General features: G+C 36.6%; 1 protein-coding gene across 3 annotated transcripts in view; it reads right to left on the reverse strand.

The window, feature by feature from the left end:
* CPNE8 (copine 8) overlaps positions 1-19,486 on the reverse strand; it is a 327,878-nt gene that overhangs the window by 225,631 nt on the left and 82,761 nt on the right. For all 3 annotated transcript variants that reach the window (XM_033415074.2, XM_004284907.3, XM_033415075.2), the window contains exon 5: positions 6,468-6,507. In XM_033415074.2, the coding sequence (XP_033270965.2) occupies positions 6,468-6,507 (40 nt within the window). The remainder of the gene's footprint in view (positions 1-6,467; positions 6,508-19,486) is intronic.

Here is a 19,486-nt window from a genome sequence, read left to right on the forward strand (position 1 = left end):
TCAAAATATCATAAAATGTTCCCTATAATTTTCAAGAATATGCATACATATATATGTGTGTGTGTGTGTCCATGTGCAGTGTGTTTCTTCATATAATGTTTTCCACAAATGAGAGAATTTCTCACACATTATTATTAATAGTTCTAAACTCAGACATCAGTAGCTAAATTGCAAATATAATTTCAAAATTATACTCTAAAGTTGAATTTATTTTCCCTCAGCACAGTTGTTGATTTTCAAAATAATTCTTGCTTGATAAGAGTCCAAATGAAGGCAGTTAAATAAGACACTGAATGAAAATTAATCTTTCAATGAATGAGTAGTTATTGATCAAAATGAACCAATTTTCTAAAATTATCAACAACATACATATTTAAATTGTGAACCATACTATTTATAGATTAAGAATAAAGCTACTCTATTCACAAATACTATAACAAATCTATGGAAAATATTTACCTTCTAGAGGCACATCATTTTTTGTCTAGATGTTAGTTCTCATCAGTAAAGATGTGAGAAATGTAATATGCTAACAAAAAATGTTAAGTAAATATTCTCACTGCTGTCAAACATGATGATACAGTCAACAGGCTAAATAACTAGAAAACTTACTATATAGTACTATTAAATAATATGATATATATTATAGCATTATTAAATAATAAATATAATACTATCACACAATGTCATTAAATACTAAGCCCTGAGTAAGGGCCAGTTTTACATGCAAACAATCTCACTTAATATAACATAATGAGTGCCAAAGACACTGTCATCAAACCTACCTCAAGCACTGTCCCTAATTCTGTCTCAAAGTCTAAGATTCTACAAGACCATGTTGAAAATGCAAATAGAAACATAATCCATTTATTGAGCATCAGTCATAAATTCTTTAATTTGAATATGCTTATAAGGCTAGCTCTCATTAGCTGATAAAGACCAGAAAGCTTGCTACATAAAAAAAAAAGAAAGTTATTATTGAAAAGGCATCAGAGGATAGCACGGAGAGCTCTTTTACACAGGGCAGTCAGGCAAGCCTCTAAGTAGGTGACAACTAAGTAGAAATTTCAATAATATAACAGAAAGAACCATGTGAACATTTGAGACAATAGGTAGGTAGGAGAAAAAGCAAGAACAAAGTCCCTGAGACAAGAAGACACTTGGGGTGTTTAAGGAAAAGCAAGAGGGCCAGTGGGGTTAGAGTAGAATGAGCAAGGAAGAGAATGGAAGGAGAGGATGGAGCCAAGGGCCCATGATGGACTGTGAATTCTGTCTCAAGTGTGGAGGGAAGCCACTGGAAAATTAATTTGAACTAGAAAGTGATATGTCCTGACTAGTCTTTTTAAATGATAATTCTGGCTAATCATTTCCCACCAAATTTGTAAATGCTAAAGTTCCCCCAAGGTTCTACCCTATTCTCTTCTCCATTTATACTTTTTTATATAATTTTATTGAGTTCCAACTCTATAGGCTGACAGTTCTCAAGTCTCCAGAAATGGCCTAGTTAATATCTCCAGTTAGATGCTTACTGGAGTCTCAAACAATATAAACCTGCCCTGACCACTGATTTCTCTATTCTCATCCCCACCACCTCAGTCTCTTCCTCCCCAATGTACCCCATGGCAATAAACTGTATCTTCATTTATCCAGTTTCCAATAACCTAGGAATCATTCTATTTTCATCTCTTATTTTCAGACCTAATATCTACATCATCATCAACCATATCACCAAAATATATTCCAAATCTGCCACTTTTTACCACTTCAAGGTCTATACTTACCAAATATCGTTTACCTAGCTAAATTAACAGCAGTTTTATAACTGGTCTCTGTTGGTTCACAAGAGCAGGGGTTCCCTGGGTAAAACCTGAAACTAGCCCCTGTACACTGGGGCTTCCCAACCCCATTATCCACTTCAGCTGCCAGTTGTTATTTAAACCTATAAATCAGATCACATCATCTTCCAGTGAAAACCATAAAAAAAAAATCCAAATTCTTTAAACTTTGGCCTACAAATCTCCACACCATCTGAATTCTATCTACCTTTCCAAATTATTCCATTCTTCTTTCCTTACCATTCAGTCTATATAGGGTAGCTATCTTTCAGTCACACCAACATACTAAATTACTTCCTGACTCAAGGTCTTTGCACTACTGTTCCTTTTGCCTTAAATGCTCTTCCCCTAGATTTTCAATAGTTCCCTCCTTCTCTTTAATAAGTATATATTAAAGTATATATAATATATATAAAGTATATTAAAGTATATATATATATAATATTAATAAAGTATATATTATACTTTAATGAGTATATTATATATATAAGTATAATATATATATATTATATAGTAAGCAACACAAATTACTTAATAGTGCCTGAGCTAAGAGTGGATGAAGCGTGTCAAAAGAAGGAGGAAATGTGTTTTGAATTGTTACAGGAATTGTTAGAGATAACTGCTTTGAATTTCTGCTAGATATTATCAACAACAAAAACCCATCTTTATTTGAAAGCAAACAAGTACAGATTTTAGGTAAAAGAGCATATAACTCATTCAACCCAAAAGGAATTCAGGAGGCATTTGAAAGACCAGAGAAACCAATAAATAAACTAGGTTTATTCCCTGAAGATGCAGTTCTTTAAAAGTGTGGTTGTCTACACCTTCCAATTTTGCAAAGGGAAAGAAAAACTGAAACCTTTTAGGAAATACTGCTAAGTGCCTGTGCTTGCATGTGGAGTACAGGCACCTATCTTTTACAAAAGGGATTTGGTAGCAAGAGAGACTCCTTGAGTTAACTATAATAAATTTTTTCTCTTTCTCATTTCTGATAATTTTGAAAGATCCCACTTTCAGGATGATTTTATTTGGTTTCTAGTACTTAGGGGTCTTAAGTACCAGTCTTAAATTTTTGGTACTAATAAGGAAAATGGAGATATAATATAGAACTGTACCTTAGATTTCTAACATTGCAAATGAATACAGGTGAATAGATGAAGAATCAGTATAACTTTAATTGATTTTATTGGGGGTGGACAAGTTTTTAGTGAAGAAACATGTTCACAGCTGACTTATGGAATCCAGGGATTAGTTCTAAACATTAGTTCTAAAGGGGTGACTTTCTGTGATTGACTCAGGGCTGTCAGAGCTTTCCAAGACCTCCTCTGGGTAGGGGTTATCACTGCTCTCTAAAGGTATAACTACAGCTTTGAGTGCAATAGGCCAGGTGGAATATCTCAGAGCTCCTGTCTTTGATGGAAGTAGATTTAATGTGTTTAAAGTTAAACACAATTTGTTTCTCAGTTCCTTTTTAAAGGGTCTCTAAAGCACTGTGTTATGGTATTAAACAAGCCAATATTATGTGTGCTGTTAATTATTTATTTTTATTCTCAGTCATTCAAGAGTTAAGTGTGTCTTCTTTTAAAGAATCATTTCAGGGCTTCCCTGGTGGCGCAGTGGTTGAGAGTCCTCCTGCCAATGCAGGGGACACGGGTTCGTGCCCCGGTCCGGGAGGATCCCACATGCCGCGGAGCGGCTGGGCCCGTGAGCCATGGCCGCTGGGCCTGAGTGTCCGGAGCCTGTACTCTGCAATAGGAGAGGCCACAACAGTGACAGGCCCACATACCGCAAAAAAAAAAAAAAAAAAAAAAAAAAAGAATCATTTCAGAAACTTGAAATGTTTTTGTCATAACAAGGATCGGGAAAATTATATGAAAGTTTTCTAAATAAGTACACTGTGTTGATGATTATTCTCATGAAGATAATACAGGCAGAGGAGCAAAATTGGGATGGAAAAGGTCATCAAAAATACATTTTTGATATATTTGAATTTTAGGCTTCTGTAGAATATCTACCAAGGAATATCTGACAAGCAGTTGGAAACTTAGATTTTCTGGGGTGTACAGAGGGTACATGAAACATCAAGATAAGACAGGTAAATGACTGAACTCTCCCAAAGAGAGTTTATACAATGAGATGAGATGAAAATTGAAAATAAAGCCATAAGAAGCACTAATATTAAGGAATAGGAGGAGAAAGAGAAACTAAAATATAATAGGTACTGAATAAACAGAGAGGTAGGAAAAGAAGCAAGGGAAAAATTTCCATGGAAGTCAAGGGAGGTAAGTATTTCAAGAATACAGTAGTCAATCGTGTCCAAAATAATGGGGAGATCAAGTAAAGTAAAGAATGAAGGGAGGCCACTACATTTTGATCTAACCTATGTCAGAATAGTTTAAGCAGAAATGAACATGAGAATACAGTAAAGAAATTGAAGGGAGAATGAAAAGGAAGTTATGATAGAAACCCAGGCTGTTTGGTAAAGAAGTATGGTGATGAGAAGATAGTAAAAGAGATATCATGACGGTAAAACAGAGTCAGGATATTTACTTATGAAAAAAAGCTATTCTACAAAAGAAAAATATTTGAAAAGATATGTACATTGATGGCTTCTATAAGACATATCTCTTACATAAAAATATTTAGTCATTACTGATTATTAAAGGAAGACATAGTTAATCATGTTTGAGGTACCTTCCTATCCCATATTCCATATACTATGTCCTGAACATCAATGGTAAGGACTACATGTTAGTAGTAGTAGTCCTCACACTCACCCTCAATATATACAACCCCATGAAAATGTCCTTAACTTCTCAGTTATTATGCCCTCTGAAGACTAGTCTAAACTGAGAAACACTGAGAAATTATATTCAGAGAGAGTGGGCACTTGAAAGTCTATGCCCAGTCAGTGTTAGGGAGGTCATTTTCCCTATGTACACAGGATGAATAAACAGAGAAACTTGGTCTTCAGAGAGAAACAGAAGCTCAGAGAAAAGCCATAGTGAAAAGAATATGTGGCTTTATTGACTGAGAGAGAGACAGAGAGAAACAGAGAAAATAGCTGTCTCAGTCCAACCCACCATGCCTGTTTCTAGCAGCAATTCCCATACAGCAAGTTACATGTCACATTTATGAGATGCTCCTAAATCCCTTCAATAAACCCCCTCCATGTGAGATAAGTTAATGCATTTTTGTTCCTTGCAACTAGATAATTTTAACTAGAAAATGTGGTTCCTTTTCTGATTCTTCCAATGAAGTTTCGAAAACTTCCAATACAAAGCTATGTAAATAAGTTTTAAATGTCTAACTACATGCTAAAAGTCTTATCTTAAGGAGTAGAAGGGTATCATGGCAACTGCAATGAACTTTACTTATGGGAAGTAATGAGCTTGTTACAGCATTCTTTTCAAATTGTACAAAGACTAACCTTTGAATCTTTCTTCAAATGATTCTGCTCTATACTCCATAACAGAAATAAATATCATACCTCCTTTAATGAAGGAAAAGATCAGTAAATTGTGATTTTTTTACCACCATTATCAGGCTTCCAGTTTTCCCAAATCACCTTGGGGTCACCCCCTACATCCCCTCTCTCTTCTCTGAACTATGACATTCCCTGTCTGCAAACTACACAGGAAATTATACATATCTATCTATCTATCTATCTAGATAGATAGATAGATAGATCTCCACCTATTCTATCTAATAGCATACAAAAATAGAAAAATCTCACCTTCTGAGCCTCTGGGCATGAACTTTAGTCTGGCTGACCTCGCAACACTGGCACAGCCACCAATTTTACATTTGTATACTCAGATTTCACTTAAAACCTAGTTAAACCCCTTTCAGAATATTCTTTTCACCCCCATCCAGCCCTTCCTATTAGATATGGCCTAATTCCAAACTGGTCAATATTCCGTTGATAAAACCACCAGTGCTTAGCCAAAGAATATCACTCTCATCCCTCACTTCCCACCACCTCCTCTTTTTCTGCCTAACTCTGACACTCTTGCTGCTCCTGAACCTGGAAACTCCCCAGATAACAGTTGTTGCCTGGTGAGTAAATCTCTTAAGGAAAAGGAATGGGAAGATCAGAGCCCAGAAAGGAAAAAAAGATAGTAAGTGACTTGTGGATGGACTCCATGTCTGTGTTACTCATCTTGTACAATCAGAAACTACCATGGTACCTGGCATGAGGAGGTACTTAGAAAATACTGTTGAACAAATGAACTACAGGGACAGCAGAATAGCAAATCACTCTGCCTACACCCTAGTACCTTCTATTCTCTCAAAAGTGAAGACTCCCAAAAAGACATAATCTTACTATTTCATCTTCTTAACCTGATCCAACTTTGAACATTATAGGGAACTGACATCATTTCTTTAAAAAAAACCAAATATAACAAATAAGTAAGATTAATCCATTTCACATACTGAAGATATTTTTCTTTCAATAAGCTTCTCCAAATGTTATTCTAGGGTTCTTTAAAAATGTTATTTATTTTCAATGCATTTATTACATAAGTTGTGGACATTAAATATTAATCAATCAACATAAATATCAATCAAATCATGATATTATAATTTATATTTGCAACCATCATAAAGAACATAAAAATATGAACTTACATGTTTTGACAAGTTGGGACTCTTCGAATCAACATCATACCTAAAAGATTAAAATATAAAATTTAAATTATTTCCACAAAATAAAGTTAGAGAAAAATGTCAGTATATCCCCCAAAACATAAATAAAAAATGAATCAAAATTATATGAATAGGGAGAAAAACTTAGCAAATTTAGAAATTTCTCATAATCTGTGGCCTACATACCAAAGGTAGAATTCACAATCCCTGGGTGCTTTTATTTCTACAACTTAAGTAGAAGTCCTAATATTTTCACAGTCATGAATTCTTCTGCTCGATAAGACAAGTTTAAAATTTCCCTTTTCTGTGAATCAATAGATTCCTAATATCCGTAAAAACTGAAATTTCCCTTTTAAAACAAGTGCGGATAACAGGCTATCATTTGTTATAATTATAATTACATTATATAATTATATATAAATATAAGTATATTATAATTATATCATAATTCTTATTTAATATCATAAATGTTCTCATTAATTTTGAAATTTGGCCAAAGTAATGGCATATTATATTTCCCCAATCACAGAACTTGGGGAAACCATGTATTTTATGGAAAAAGAAATGTATTTATATAGGATTATTATATGTCCTATTTTTGATCACTTAGTACTGGAAATAAATGATTTCTTAAGGAGATCCTGGAAAAACATCACCTACTGTCACTTTAGCCCCTTGTTTTAAAAAAATTTTTAGAAACAGAAAGGCTGTTAATAACCAAAACAATCTCAATTTACTGAATTCTTAAATAGGAAAATATTTGTACTGGTTCCAGTCTTTCTCCCAAATCATATTCCTTTCACATTCTTTGTGCATAGCTTCCTACCAAAAATTAACTGCTTTTTTTTTAAGGTTTAAGTCTTCCCTCTCACATAACAAAAATGTTTCACAGAGAAATGAAGCATCTAGTCAAAAAAAGGCAAAGAAAAAGAGTTCACTGAGTGTACTGATTCTGGGCAGAGGTGCACTTACTCCATAGCAAAGAATGTTTACCACAAACTGGCTTTAAAATTGTGTGATGCAAATACCTGCTTCAGAAGAATTACAAATTACTCTTCTTCATGTCAGGGAATTTTGACACTCTCAACAGCTGTAAACTAGAATTTTGAATCAACAAATTGCCAACATCTACTGAAGACCTACAAATATTAGTTAAAAAATATTTTTCTTATTCAAGAAATTTTTCTCGTTCAAAACAATTTCTAAGTGTAAAATTAAAATTAGCAACAGTAGCAATATCAAAGGTAAAACATAACTCTGCTGGCTCCTTCTCAAGTATCATCCCTGGAAACCATTTTCTATAAAGGGTTTAGTGTAGACTAGGGAGAAATAACATTGTATATTCAGCTCAGTTAAAAAAGCAAACAGAAAAGTATTTATGTTTTCATCACAAAGAGTTTAAGTATCCTCACATACAATCCTCCTTCATTGTCTTTAACAAAGCTTTTAATGCTATTACCTCAAAAATAGGTAATTTACAGCATACCTCTGAAGGCTTTAAATAATATGCTGGATTACAATGCACTTGAAATTACCATGATTTTTCTTCTCAGAGAATTTTCCTTCTAACTTTTCTAAAATTATCACTGGTTTTAATCCTCACAAGTCAGAACATAAACACGACATCCTAAATAGTTAAAAATATATCTGTGTGCATGGGGGTGGGGCTGTGTGAATGTGGGTGTCTGTCTATATTTATAAGTGCCATAATCTCCTTAAGTAAAAGAGAATACACTGCAAAGCAGAAGTTCAGTAGTTTACCCCCAGGATGGTACACTTGTGCCTAAATGTACTAACAGCAATTTTGTAAACCATTTCATCCTGTTGTTGAAATCTTATTAGTAGAGTACTGAATTAGCAGTAACTGATTTGAATGGCTCCTAAGGATTATGTTTTCTAGTGGAGGGTAACAGATGTTGACTGGAATTTTTCCTGTATTTCTGAAATTCCCACTAAGGCCAAAGCTGTAAACAAAAGATACTACATTTCTCTTCACGCTTAGCTCACAGATCCCGTTGAGTCACTCTCATTAGGGTCAGACCCTTCTCCACAAAGCTTACTCATGAAGTGACAGGCTATTCCTTACTTCTGGGGGCACATCAGGAGGTTCTTTCCACTCCCTAAAGCAAGGTGAAGGGGAGCTCCAAAACCTAGGGTGATTGTGTGAAGAGGAGGACAGCATCTGGTTTCCCTGCCACTTAAAGAACCTGCCTATAGGTCCATCCTAGGATGCCAATGGAAGAGAATGTTAGCTGACAGTGTTAGGAAGTGCCTTCTAAGAGCTGAAGAACAAGGAACAATGTCCTTTTGAAAGCAAGAAGGACCCTCTGGGGCTCCTGGGTATGGAAGCCTTTCCATTTCCCCCATTTCTCATTTGTAGGGAACAGACTCCAGCCTACATAAGCTTCCCTGAGTTCCAAAGGGCAGATTACAACAGTTGCTAATCAAGGAAGGGAGGGGATGCAGAGACAAGGGAGGAGCAGCAGAGAAACAATAGTGCACCCTTGGGGCAGGGCCCTGGTTCGCCCTAAAGGAGTACACATAACAATATCTTTAAGCTCTTTATAGAATTAAAACCTCCAACAAATGGAAGATGTTGGAATTATTCATTCCAGAGAAGACCACCTGAGGCCAGATTAAAGGAATCAGAGAAGCACATCAAGAGACTACCTGGGACCAGATTAGAGGAATGAAGGCCCTGAACACACACTAATCTTATCAGGAACCCCACCCTTGAATCCTTGCTGTAAAACTCATCAACAAATCTTCCCAGGTTGGGACACAACCTTTCAAGGGCAGCAGCATGCTGTGTCGCCCTTTGCCTGGTAAAGCAATAAAGCTATTCTTTTCTACTTCACCCAAAACTCTGTCTCTGAGATTTGATTCAGCACCACTGCACAGCTTTTTAGTCCCCTTGATATGTGACCCCTGTGGCCAGTATCCTCTAAGGTCTAGGCTTTGTAGAACCCACATATCTGCCTCCCAACTCCCCTAGCTTTCTGCTCTTCCACTCCCCTTCTCTCCTGCAAGTAGTTATGATAGAAGCTCCAAATGAGGGGAGAGAAAGTGAAGAGTTTTGGATTAAGTTTGAGATTAAAGTTTTAAAATGAATAGTACATAACTATTAACAAAATGAGATGGTTCTAATAAACAAAAGTGACTGAAAAGTCATGCAATTAGACCTTGGCATTGTTAAGGTAGCCCTTAACCAATGGGAAAAACTGGAATTGGCAGTGTTGGGACAATTATTGGAAAAAATAAAGCAACATACTTTCCCCCAAAGTGTTGAGAATCTTCAAAACTAGATTGTAATAACATAATACATTCCATAATTATCACCACCTGATTTATCAAGGAGGAAAATCATCTACTAGGTAAGTCAAACCTACACTTATAACTCCCTTGTTGTTGTTCTAGGCTAAATGGAAAAACAAGAGCAAAAAGAATTATATCTGATTTCTCACATTCTCCTCACATACTACATAGTGACACAGCTACCCACACTTCTTGCTCAAAGACATTTCTGTACAGCTGTTCTGCCAATAATAAAATTTTCAACTATGACAACAAAGTAATTTATAAAGTACCTATACTATTATAGGTGTAACAGTTATATAACAAAATAAATAAAAGTTTATGACTTTATCTGTGATATATACATAGCATGATGACAGAAACCATGTCTCTTTAATGAGTAAGTACACATCAAATCAAAAAGGCAGGAGAATTTTACGACTCATAGCTGATAAACTAATCTTAAAAATATCTCACGCAAATCACCATAACAATAATTGTGGATTAATAAGAACTTACAGGAATTTGGGCCACTGCTGCCAGGAATCAGGAATACATATTCATTCATTTTCTTTCTCTCTCTCTCTGATTACAATTTTCTATCAGCATTGAAAGCTAACTAAAAATACCTCCCCAAAGCCATTTCTCAAACCTTCCATAATATGCAATTGTTTAGATGTTGTACTTCCAAAGCTTCTTTTTTATTGTTTTCTAGAATTTTGTAAAATCAATACACAGGTTAACTAAATAAAACACAATTCTGAAAACCATTTACACCTATCTGTTGGCCAATGTAGACTACTGCACTATTCAGCACTGCTGTTCCTTCAAAGGGACATGTTACTGTAAACATGTTGGAGTATTTGTGGTAGTGCTCTGAGTGATGCACATTGGGATTACAGGTGATTTTACTGACTACTTTATCCTTTTCTCATTTCCTAAATTTTCTACAATGAACATTTTCTCCTAGGACTAATACATTGCTAAGACAAAATTAAAAAACTAATCATAGTTAGGTACAATGGATAAATAGGTACTCATAACTAGAGAACAATTACACTGTTCTTCACATTTATTTAGACAGATATAGTGGAAAAATCACAATGTTTAAAAAAAGAAAGAAAGCCTGCTCTCCCAGGTTATATGAGATACTTACAAAAGTGCAAAATCAGAAGAAATTATTTAAAGTGATATCAAAAATAGTACATAAACTAAGAGAATATACTTGTTACTTTTCTTGATAATCTTCTCCAGGTATCCCCTTCTGTGGTCCTAACTGTCTGAATTTTTTAGAGATCATATAAAATTGAAATAATATTATTTGACTCAAATTTCTGAAATTAACCAAATACATTCAAAAGTTTAAATGATACTTATTTAACTCAAGTTTGCAATATGCTTTCACATTTCAAACATGATACAATTTCTATGAGAAATCCTGTAAATTTTAGAAAAAAGGAAAAAGCTGAAGAAGTTAAAATATATCATTTACCTACATTAATTTGGTACTTTATTTCTTCTTGTTACACTATGATAAAATAATACAACATGCTCCCATTCTAATCAAACATACTAATTTCCTATATATTCTTACTTTTGCTTACTTATATTAAATATATTCCATTACTACATTCACTGTGCAGTAGAACACTTCAAACATTTACTTTCATCAGTATTAGATAACCAAGACAAAAATAAAAATTCCTCAGTCCAGGCATTATTTATTCTCTTCATAAAATTTTAGACATTCGGGCTTTGTACAATTAAATTGTAAACTATTTTATGCAAAATTTAATTCTATATTGGAAAGCACAGATCCAATGAACATGTTAATTAAACTATCCAGGCCTCAGTTTTCTCATTTACAAAAATGAGATTGGGGCTTCCCTGGTGGTGCAGTGGTTGAGAGTCTGCCTGCCAATGCAGGGGACATGGGTTCATGCCCCGATCCGGGAAGATCCCACATGCCACAGAGCGGCTTGACCCATGAGCCATGGCTGCTGGGCCTGCGCGTCTGGAGCCTGTGCTCCGCAACGGGAGAGGCCACAGCCGTAAGAGGCCCCGCATACCGAAAAACTAAAAAAAATATATATATATATATGAGATAACTCTGCCTCAGAAATTTATTGGATTGGTTAAATCTGTTTACATATAGCAATGATTCTATTACAAACTGTGAATAATAGCAGTAGTATTACTATCACGAACCACATCTTTTTGTCTGTACTTACAAAACTTACTCTCAAATGGTATGAGCTTCCATAGTAATTTTACTTAGTTTATAAAAAACTGGAAGATATTAGTAACAAACATATTAAACCATCTAATCATTCTTTTCTTCCATATTTCCACCAGTAAGCGTGCTGAAGTTTTGGGTTTTTTTTTAATTCCATGAATCACATACAGTACAATATTACTGATTTATCACAAAATATTAGAGAAATACGTTGTTCTATCAATGGCTAACTTTCTTCCTACCTTTAAGTCTTCCTTGTCCATACCAAGCATACCTGGTGAGCTTGACAAACACGGTATAAGTATCAGGTGCTTCCCGAACCTAATATATTCTCATTTGAGTCATTAGTTTGTCAAAGTAACTCTTGAAATGGCATTTGGTAAAATAGACATAATATTTAAATGACTAACCAACACCAAGTTCAGTGGAATTATATTTTCTTACCTGGACACTCCTTAAAATCCATTAGCTTCCTTAGTCTCATGTTCAGTAGAGATGAGCACGTGACCACCACTCTGTGTACAGGTAAATCATTCTTTACCTACTTCTCTCCAGAATGACCTGACCAGCTCTTCATTTTTGCTCTCTGGTCTACTGACTAACACTTGATTGCTATCATACTTTTTAGAGCACCATTTTCCTTCCTTTCCTTCTACTAAGGCAATTCTATAATAGCCACAATTATGAATGTGAAATGACATGGACTTAAGAAACCAATACAAGGAGGGCTAAAATTAGACAACAGTGTGGGAAAGTGGGTAAGTATCACAGTTCACCTCTGTGGAACAAAAACTCAATAACTAATAATATCTTGTAAACAGACTGACTCCAGGTTCTCTGTGGATAGGGAGTTGAACTTAAAGATAATATTTTAATATGCCTGATTCAGCATCAAAATAAAAAGAATATTAAAAATTCTAGCTTTATTCCAGGGAGAAGATGACAGAAGAGTAAGATGCAGAGATCACCTTCCTCTCCACAGATATATCAGAAATACATCTACATGTAGAACTGCTCCTATAGAACACCCACTGATTGCTGGCAGAAGACCTCAGACCTCCCAAAAGTCAAGAAAGTCCCCACGTACCTGGGTAAGGCAAAAGAAAAAAGAATAAACAGAGACAAAAGGATAGGGACAGGACCTGCACCAGTGGGAGGGAGCTGTGAAGGAAGAAAGGTTTCCACACACCAGAAGCCCCTTCGCGGGCAGAGACTCTGGTGGTGGAGGGGGGAAGCTTCAGAGCCACGGAGGAAAGCACAGCAACAGGGGCACGGTGGGCAAAGCGGAGAAATTCCTGCACAGAGGATCGGTGCCAACCAGCACTCACCAGCCCAAGAGGCTCACACGCCGGGACAGGCGGGGGCTGGGAGCTGAGGCTCGGACTTCGGTCGGATGCCTGGAGAGGACTGGGGTTGGTGGCGTGAACGCAGCCTAAAGGGGTTAGTGCACCACGGCTAGCTGGGAGGGAGTCCGGAAGAAGTCTGGAGCCTCCGAAGAGACAAGAGACTTTTTCTTGCCTCTTTGTTTTGTGCTGCATGAGGAGAGGGGATTAAGAGCGGTGCTTAAAGGAGTTCCAGAGACGGGCGCGAGTCACGGCTATCAGAGCAGACCCCGGAGACGGGCATGGGGCGCTAAAGCTCCTGCTGCCGCCACCAAGAAGCCTGTGTGCCAGAACAGGTCACTATCCATGTCGCCCCTCCCAGGAGCCTGTGCAACCCGCCACTGCCAGGGTCCCATGACCTAGGGACAACTTCCCCGGGAGAACGCACGGCGCACCTCAGGCTGGTGCAAAGTCATGCTGGCCTGTGCTGCCTCAGGCTCACCTGCATCCATCCCCCTCCATCCCCCCAGCCTGAGTGAGCCAGAGCCCCCGAATCAGATGCTCCTTTAACACCATCCTGTCTGAGCAAAGAAGAGATGCCCTCAGGTGACCTACACGCAGAGGCAGGGCAAATCCAAAGCTGAACCCCAGGAGCTGTGCAAACAAAGAAGAGAAAGGGAAATTTCTCCCAGCAGCCTCAGAAGCAGCGGATTAAAGCTCCACAATCAACTTGATGTACCCTGCATCTGTGGAACAGCTGAATAGACAACGAATCATCCCAAATTGAGGAGGTGGACTTTGGGAGCAAGATATATTATTTTTTCCCCTTTTCCTCTTTTTGTGAGTGTGTATGTATATGCTTCTGTGTGAGATTTTGTCTGTATAGCTTTGCTCACCATTTGTCCTAGGGTTCTGACCGTCCAGTTTTCTTCTTTCTTTTTTTTTACTTTTAAAATATTTTTCTTAATAATTATTTTTTATTTTAATTATTTTATCTTACTTTATTTTATTTTATCCTCTTTATTTCTTTTTATTTTTTCTCCCATTTACTCTGAGCCATGTGGAGAACAGGCTCCTGGTGCTCCAGCCAGGCATCAGGGCTGTGCCACAGAAGTGGGAGAGCCAACTTCAGGACACTGGTCCACAAAAGGCCTCCCAGCTCCACGTAATATCAAACAGTGAAAATCTCCCAAAGATCTCCATCTCAACACCAACACCCAGCTTCACTCAACAACCAGCAAGCTACACTGCTGGACACCCTATGTGAAACAACGAGCAAGACAGGAACACAGTCCCATGCATTAGCAGAGAGGCTGCCTAAAATCATAATAAGGCCACAGACACCCTAAAGCACACCACCAGACATGGACCTGCCCACCAAAAAGACAAGATCCAGCCTCATCCACCAGAACACAGGCACTACTCCCCTCCACCAGGAAACCTACACAACCCACTGAAGCAACCTTAGCCACTGGGGACAGACATGAAAAACAACGGGAACAACAAACCTGCAGTCTGCAAAAAGGAGACCCCAAAACAGTAAGATAAGCAAAATGAAAAGACAGAAAAACACACAGCAGATGAAGGAGCAAGGTAAAAACCCACCAGACCTAACAAATGAAGAGGAAATAGGCAGTCTACCTAAAAGACTTCAGAATAATGATAGTAAAGATGATCCAAAATCTTGGAAATAGAAGAGAGAAAATGCAAGAAACATTTAACAAGGACCTACAAGAACTAAAGATCAAACAAGCAATGATGAACAACACAATAAATGAAATTAAAAATACTCTAGAAGGAATCAATAGTAGAATAACTGAGGCAGAAGAACGGATAAGTGACCTGGAAGATAAAATAGTGGAAATAACTACTGCAGAGCATAATAAAGAGAAAAGAATGAAAAGAATTGAGGACAGTCTCAGAGACCTCTGGGAGAACAATAAACACACCAATATTCGAATTATAGGGGTCCCAGAAGAAGAGAAAAAGAAAGGGACCAAGAAAATATTTAAAGAGATTATAGTTGAAAACTTCCCTAATATGGGAAAGGAAATAGTTAATCAAGTCCAGGAAGCACACACAATCCCAAACAGGATAAATCCAAGGAGAAACACACCGAGACACATATTAATCAAACTATAAAAAGTTAAATACAAAGAAAACATATTAAAAGCAGCAAGGGAAAAACAACAAATAACACACAAGGGAATCCCCATACGGTTAACAGCTGATCTTTCAGCAGACTCTCTGCAAGCCAGAAGGGAATGGCAGGATATATTTAAAGTGATGAAGGAGAAAAACCTACAACCAAGATTACTCTAACCAGAAAGGGTCTCATTCAGATTTGATGGAGAAATTAAAATCTTTACAGACAAGCAAAAGCTGAGAGAGTTCAGTGCCACCAAACCAGCTTTACAACAAATGCTAAAGGAACTTCTCTAGGCAAGAAACACAAGAGAAGGAAAGACCTACAATAACAAACAAAAACAATTAAGTAAATGGGAATAGGAACATACATATCGATAATTACCTTAAATGTAAAAGGATTAAATGCTCCCACCGAAAGACACAGACTGGCTGAATGGATACTAAAACAATACCCGTATAGATGCTGTCTACAAGAGACCCACTTCAGACCTAGGGACACATACAGACTGAAAGTGAGGGGATGGAAAAAGTTATTCCATGAAAATGGAAATCAGAAGAGAGCTGGAGTAGCAATTCTCATATCAGACAAAATTGACTTTAAAATAAAGATTATTACAAGAGACAAAGAAGGACACCACATAATGATCAAGGGATCAATCCAAGAAGAAGATATAACAATTGTAAATATTTATGCACCCAACATAGGAGCAACTCAATACATAAGGCAAATACTAACAGCCATAAGAGGGGAAATCAACAGTAACACATTCATAGTAGGGGACTTTAACACCCCACTTTCACCAATGGACAGATCATCTAAAATGAAAATAAATAAGGAAACACAAGCTTTAAATGATACATTAAACAAGATGGACTTAATTGATATTTATATGACATGCCATGCAAAAACAACAGAACACACACTTTTCTCAAGTGCTCATGGAACACTCTCCAGGTAGATCATATCTTCGGTCACAGGCTAGCCTTGGTAAATTTAAGGAAACTGAAATCATATCAAGTATCTTTTCTGACCACAATGCTATGAGACTAGATATCAATTACAGGAATGATGTGTAAAAAATACAAACACATGGAGGCTAAACAATACACTACTTAATAACAAAGTGATCACTGAAGAAATCAAAGAGGAAATCAAAAAATACATAGAAGCAAATGACAATTGAGACACGACGACCCAAATCCTATGTGATGCAGCAAAAGCAGTTACAAGAGGGAAGATTATAGCAATACAATCCTACCTTAAGAAACAGGAAACACCTCAAATAAAAAACTTAACCTTGCACCTAAAGCAATTAGAGAAAGAAGAACAAAACAAGACCAAATTTAGCAGAAGAAAAGAAATCATAAGGAGCAGATCAGATATAAATGAAAAAGAAATGAAGGAAATGATAGCAAAGATCAATAAAACTAACAGCTGGTTCTTCGAGAAGATAAACAAAATTGATAAACCATTAGCCAGACTCATCAAGAAAAATAGGGAGAAGACTGAAATCAATAGAATTAGAAATGAAAAAAGAGACGTAACAACTGACAGTGCAGAAACACAAAAGATCATGAGAAATTACTACAAGCAACTCTATGCCAATAAAATGGACAACCTGGAAGAAATGGACAAATTCTTAGAAATGCACAACTTGCTGAGATTGAACCAGGAAGAAATAGAAAATATGAACAGACCAATCACAAGCACTGAAATTGAAACTGTGATTAAAAATCTTCCAACAAATAAAAGCCCACGACCAGATGGCTTCACAGGCGAATTCTATCAAACATTTAGAGAGGAGCTAACACCTATGCTTCTCATACTCTTCTAAAATATAGCAAAGGGAGGAACACTCCCAAACTCATTCTATGAGGCCACCCTAAGAACAAAACCAGACAAAGATGTCACAAAGAAAGAAAACTACAGGCAAATATCACTGATGAACATAGATGCAAAAATCCTCAACAAAATACTAGCAAACAGAATCCAACAGCACATTTAAAGGATCATAAACCATGATCAAGTTGGGTTTATTCCAGGAATGCAAGGATTCTTCTATATACGGAAATCAGTCAACACGATACACCATATTAACAAATTGAAGGAGAAAAACCATATGATCATCTCAATAGATGCAGAGAAAGCTTTCAACAAAATTCAACACCATTTATGATAAAAACCCTGCAGAAAATAGGCATAGAGAGAACTTTCCTCAACATAATAAAGGCCATATATGACAAACCCACAGCCAACGTCATCCTCAATGGCGAAAAACTGAAAGCATTTCCACTAAGATCAGGAACAAGACAAGGTTGCCCACTCTCACCACTATTATTCAACATAGTTTTGGAAGATCTAGCCACAGCAATCAGAGAAGAAAAATAAATAAAAGGGATCCAAATCGGAAAAGAAGTAAAGCTGTCACTGCTTACAGATGACATGATACTATACATAGAGAATCCTAAAGATGCTACCAGAAAACTACTAGAGCTAATCAATGAATTTGGTAAAGTGGCAGGATACAAAATTAATGCACAGAAATCTCTGGCATTCCTATACACTAATGATGAAAAATCTGAAAGTGAAATCAAGAAAACACTCCCATTTACCACTGCAACAAAAAGAATAAAATATCTAGGAATAAACCTACCTAAGGAGACAAAAGACCTGTATGCAGAAAATTATAAGACATTGATGAAAGAAATAAGGATGATTCAAATAGATGGAGAGATATACCATGTTCTTGGATTGGAAGAATCAACACTGTGAAAATGACTCTACTACCCAAAGCAATCTACAGATTCAATGCCATCCCTATGAAACTACCACTGGCATTTTTCATAGAACTAGAACAAAAAATTTCACAATTTGTATGGAAACACAAATGACCTCGAATAGCCAAAGCAATCTTGAGAACAAAAAGTGGAAGTGGAGGAATCAGGCTTCTTGACTTCAGACTATACTACAAAGCTACAGTAATGAAGACACTATGGTACTGGCACAAAAACAGAAAGATAGATCAATGGAACAGGATAGAAAGCCCAGAGATAAACCCATGCACATATGGTCACCTTATCTTTGATAAAGGAGGCAAGAATATACAGTGGAGAAAAGACAGCCTCTTCAATAAGTTGTGCTGGGAAAACTGGACAGGTACATGTAAAAGTATGAAATCAGAACACTCCCTAACACCATACACAAAAATAAACTCAAAATGGATTAAAGACCTAAATGTAAGGCCAGACACTATCAAATTCTTAGAGGAAAACATAGGCAGAATACTCGATGACATAAATCACAGCAAGATCATTTTTGACCCACCTCCTAGAGAAATGGAAATAAATACAAAAATAAACAAATGGGACCTAATGAAACTTAAAAACTTTTGCACAGCAAAGGAAACCATAAACAAGACCAAAAGACAACACTCAGAATGGGAGAAACTATTTACAAATGAAGCAACTGACACAGGGTTAATCTCCAAAATATACAAGCAGCTCATGCAGCTCAATAACAAAAAAACAAACAACCCAATCCAAAAATGGACAGAAGACCTAAATAGACATTTCTCCAAAGAAGATATACAGATTGCCAATAAACACATGAAAGAATGCTCAACATCATTAATCGTTAGAGAAATGCAAATCAAAACTACAATGAGATATCATCTCACACCAGTCAGAATGGCCATCATCAAAAAATCTAGAAACAATAAATGTTGGAGAGGGTGTGGAAAAGGAAACACTCTTTCATGTTTGTGGGAATGTAAATTCATACAGCCACTATGGAGAACAGTATGGAGGTTCCTTGAAAAACTACAAATAGAGCTACCATACGACCCAGCAATCCCACGACTGAGCATATACTCTGAGAAAACCATAATTCAAAAAGAGTCATGTACCAAAATTGTTCATTGCAGCTCTATTTACAATAGTCAGGACATGGAAGCAACCTAAGGGTCCTTAAACAGATAAATGTATAAAGAAGATGTGGCACA

Source organism: Orcinus orca, chromosome 11 (assembly GCF_937001465.1).
Source record: "Orcinus orca chromosome 11, mOrcOrc1.1, whole genome shotgun sequence".
In the NCBI taxonomy this organism is placed as follows: Eukaryota; Metazoa; Chordata; class Mammalia; order Artiodactyla; family Delphinidae; genus Orcinus; species Orcinus orca.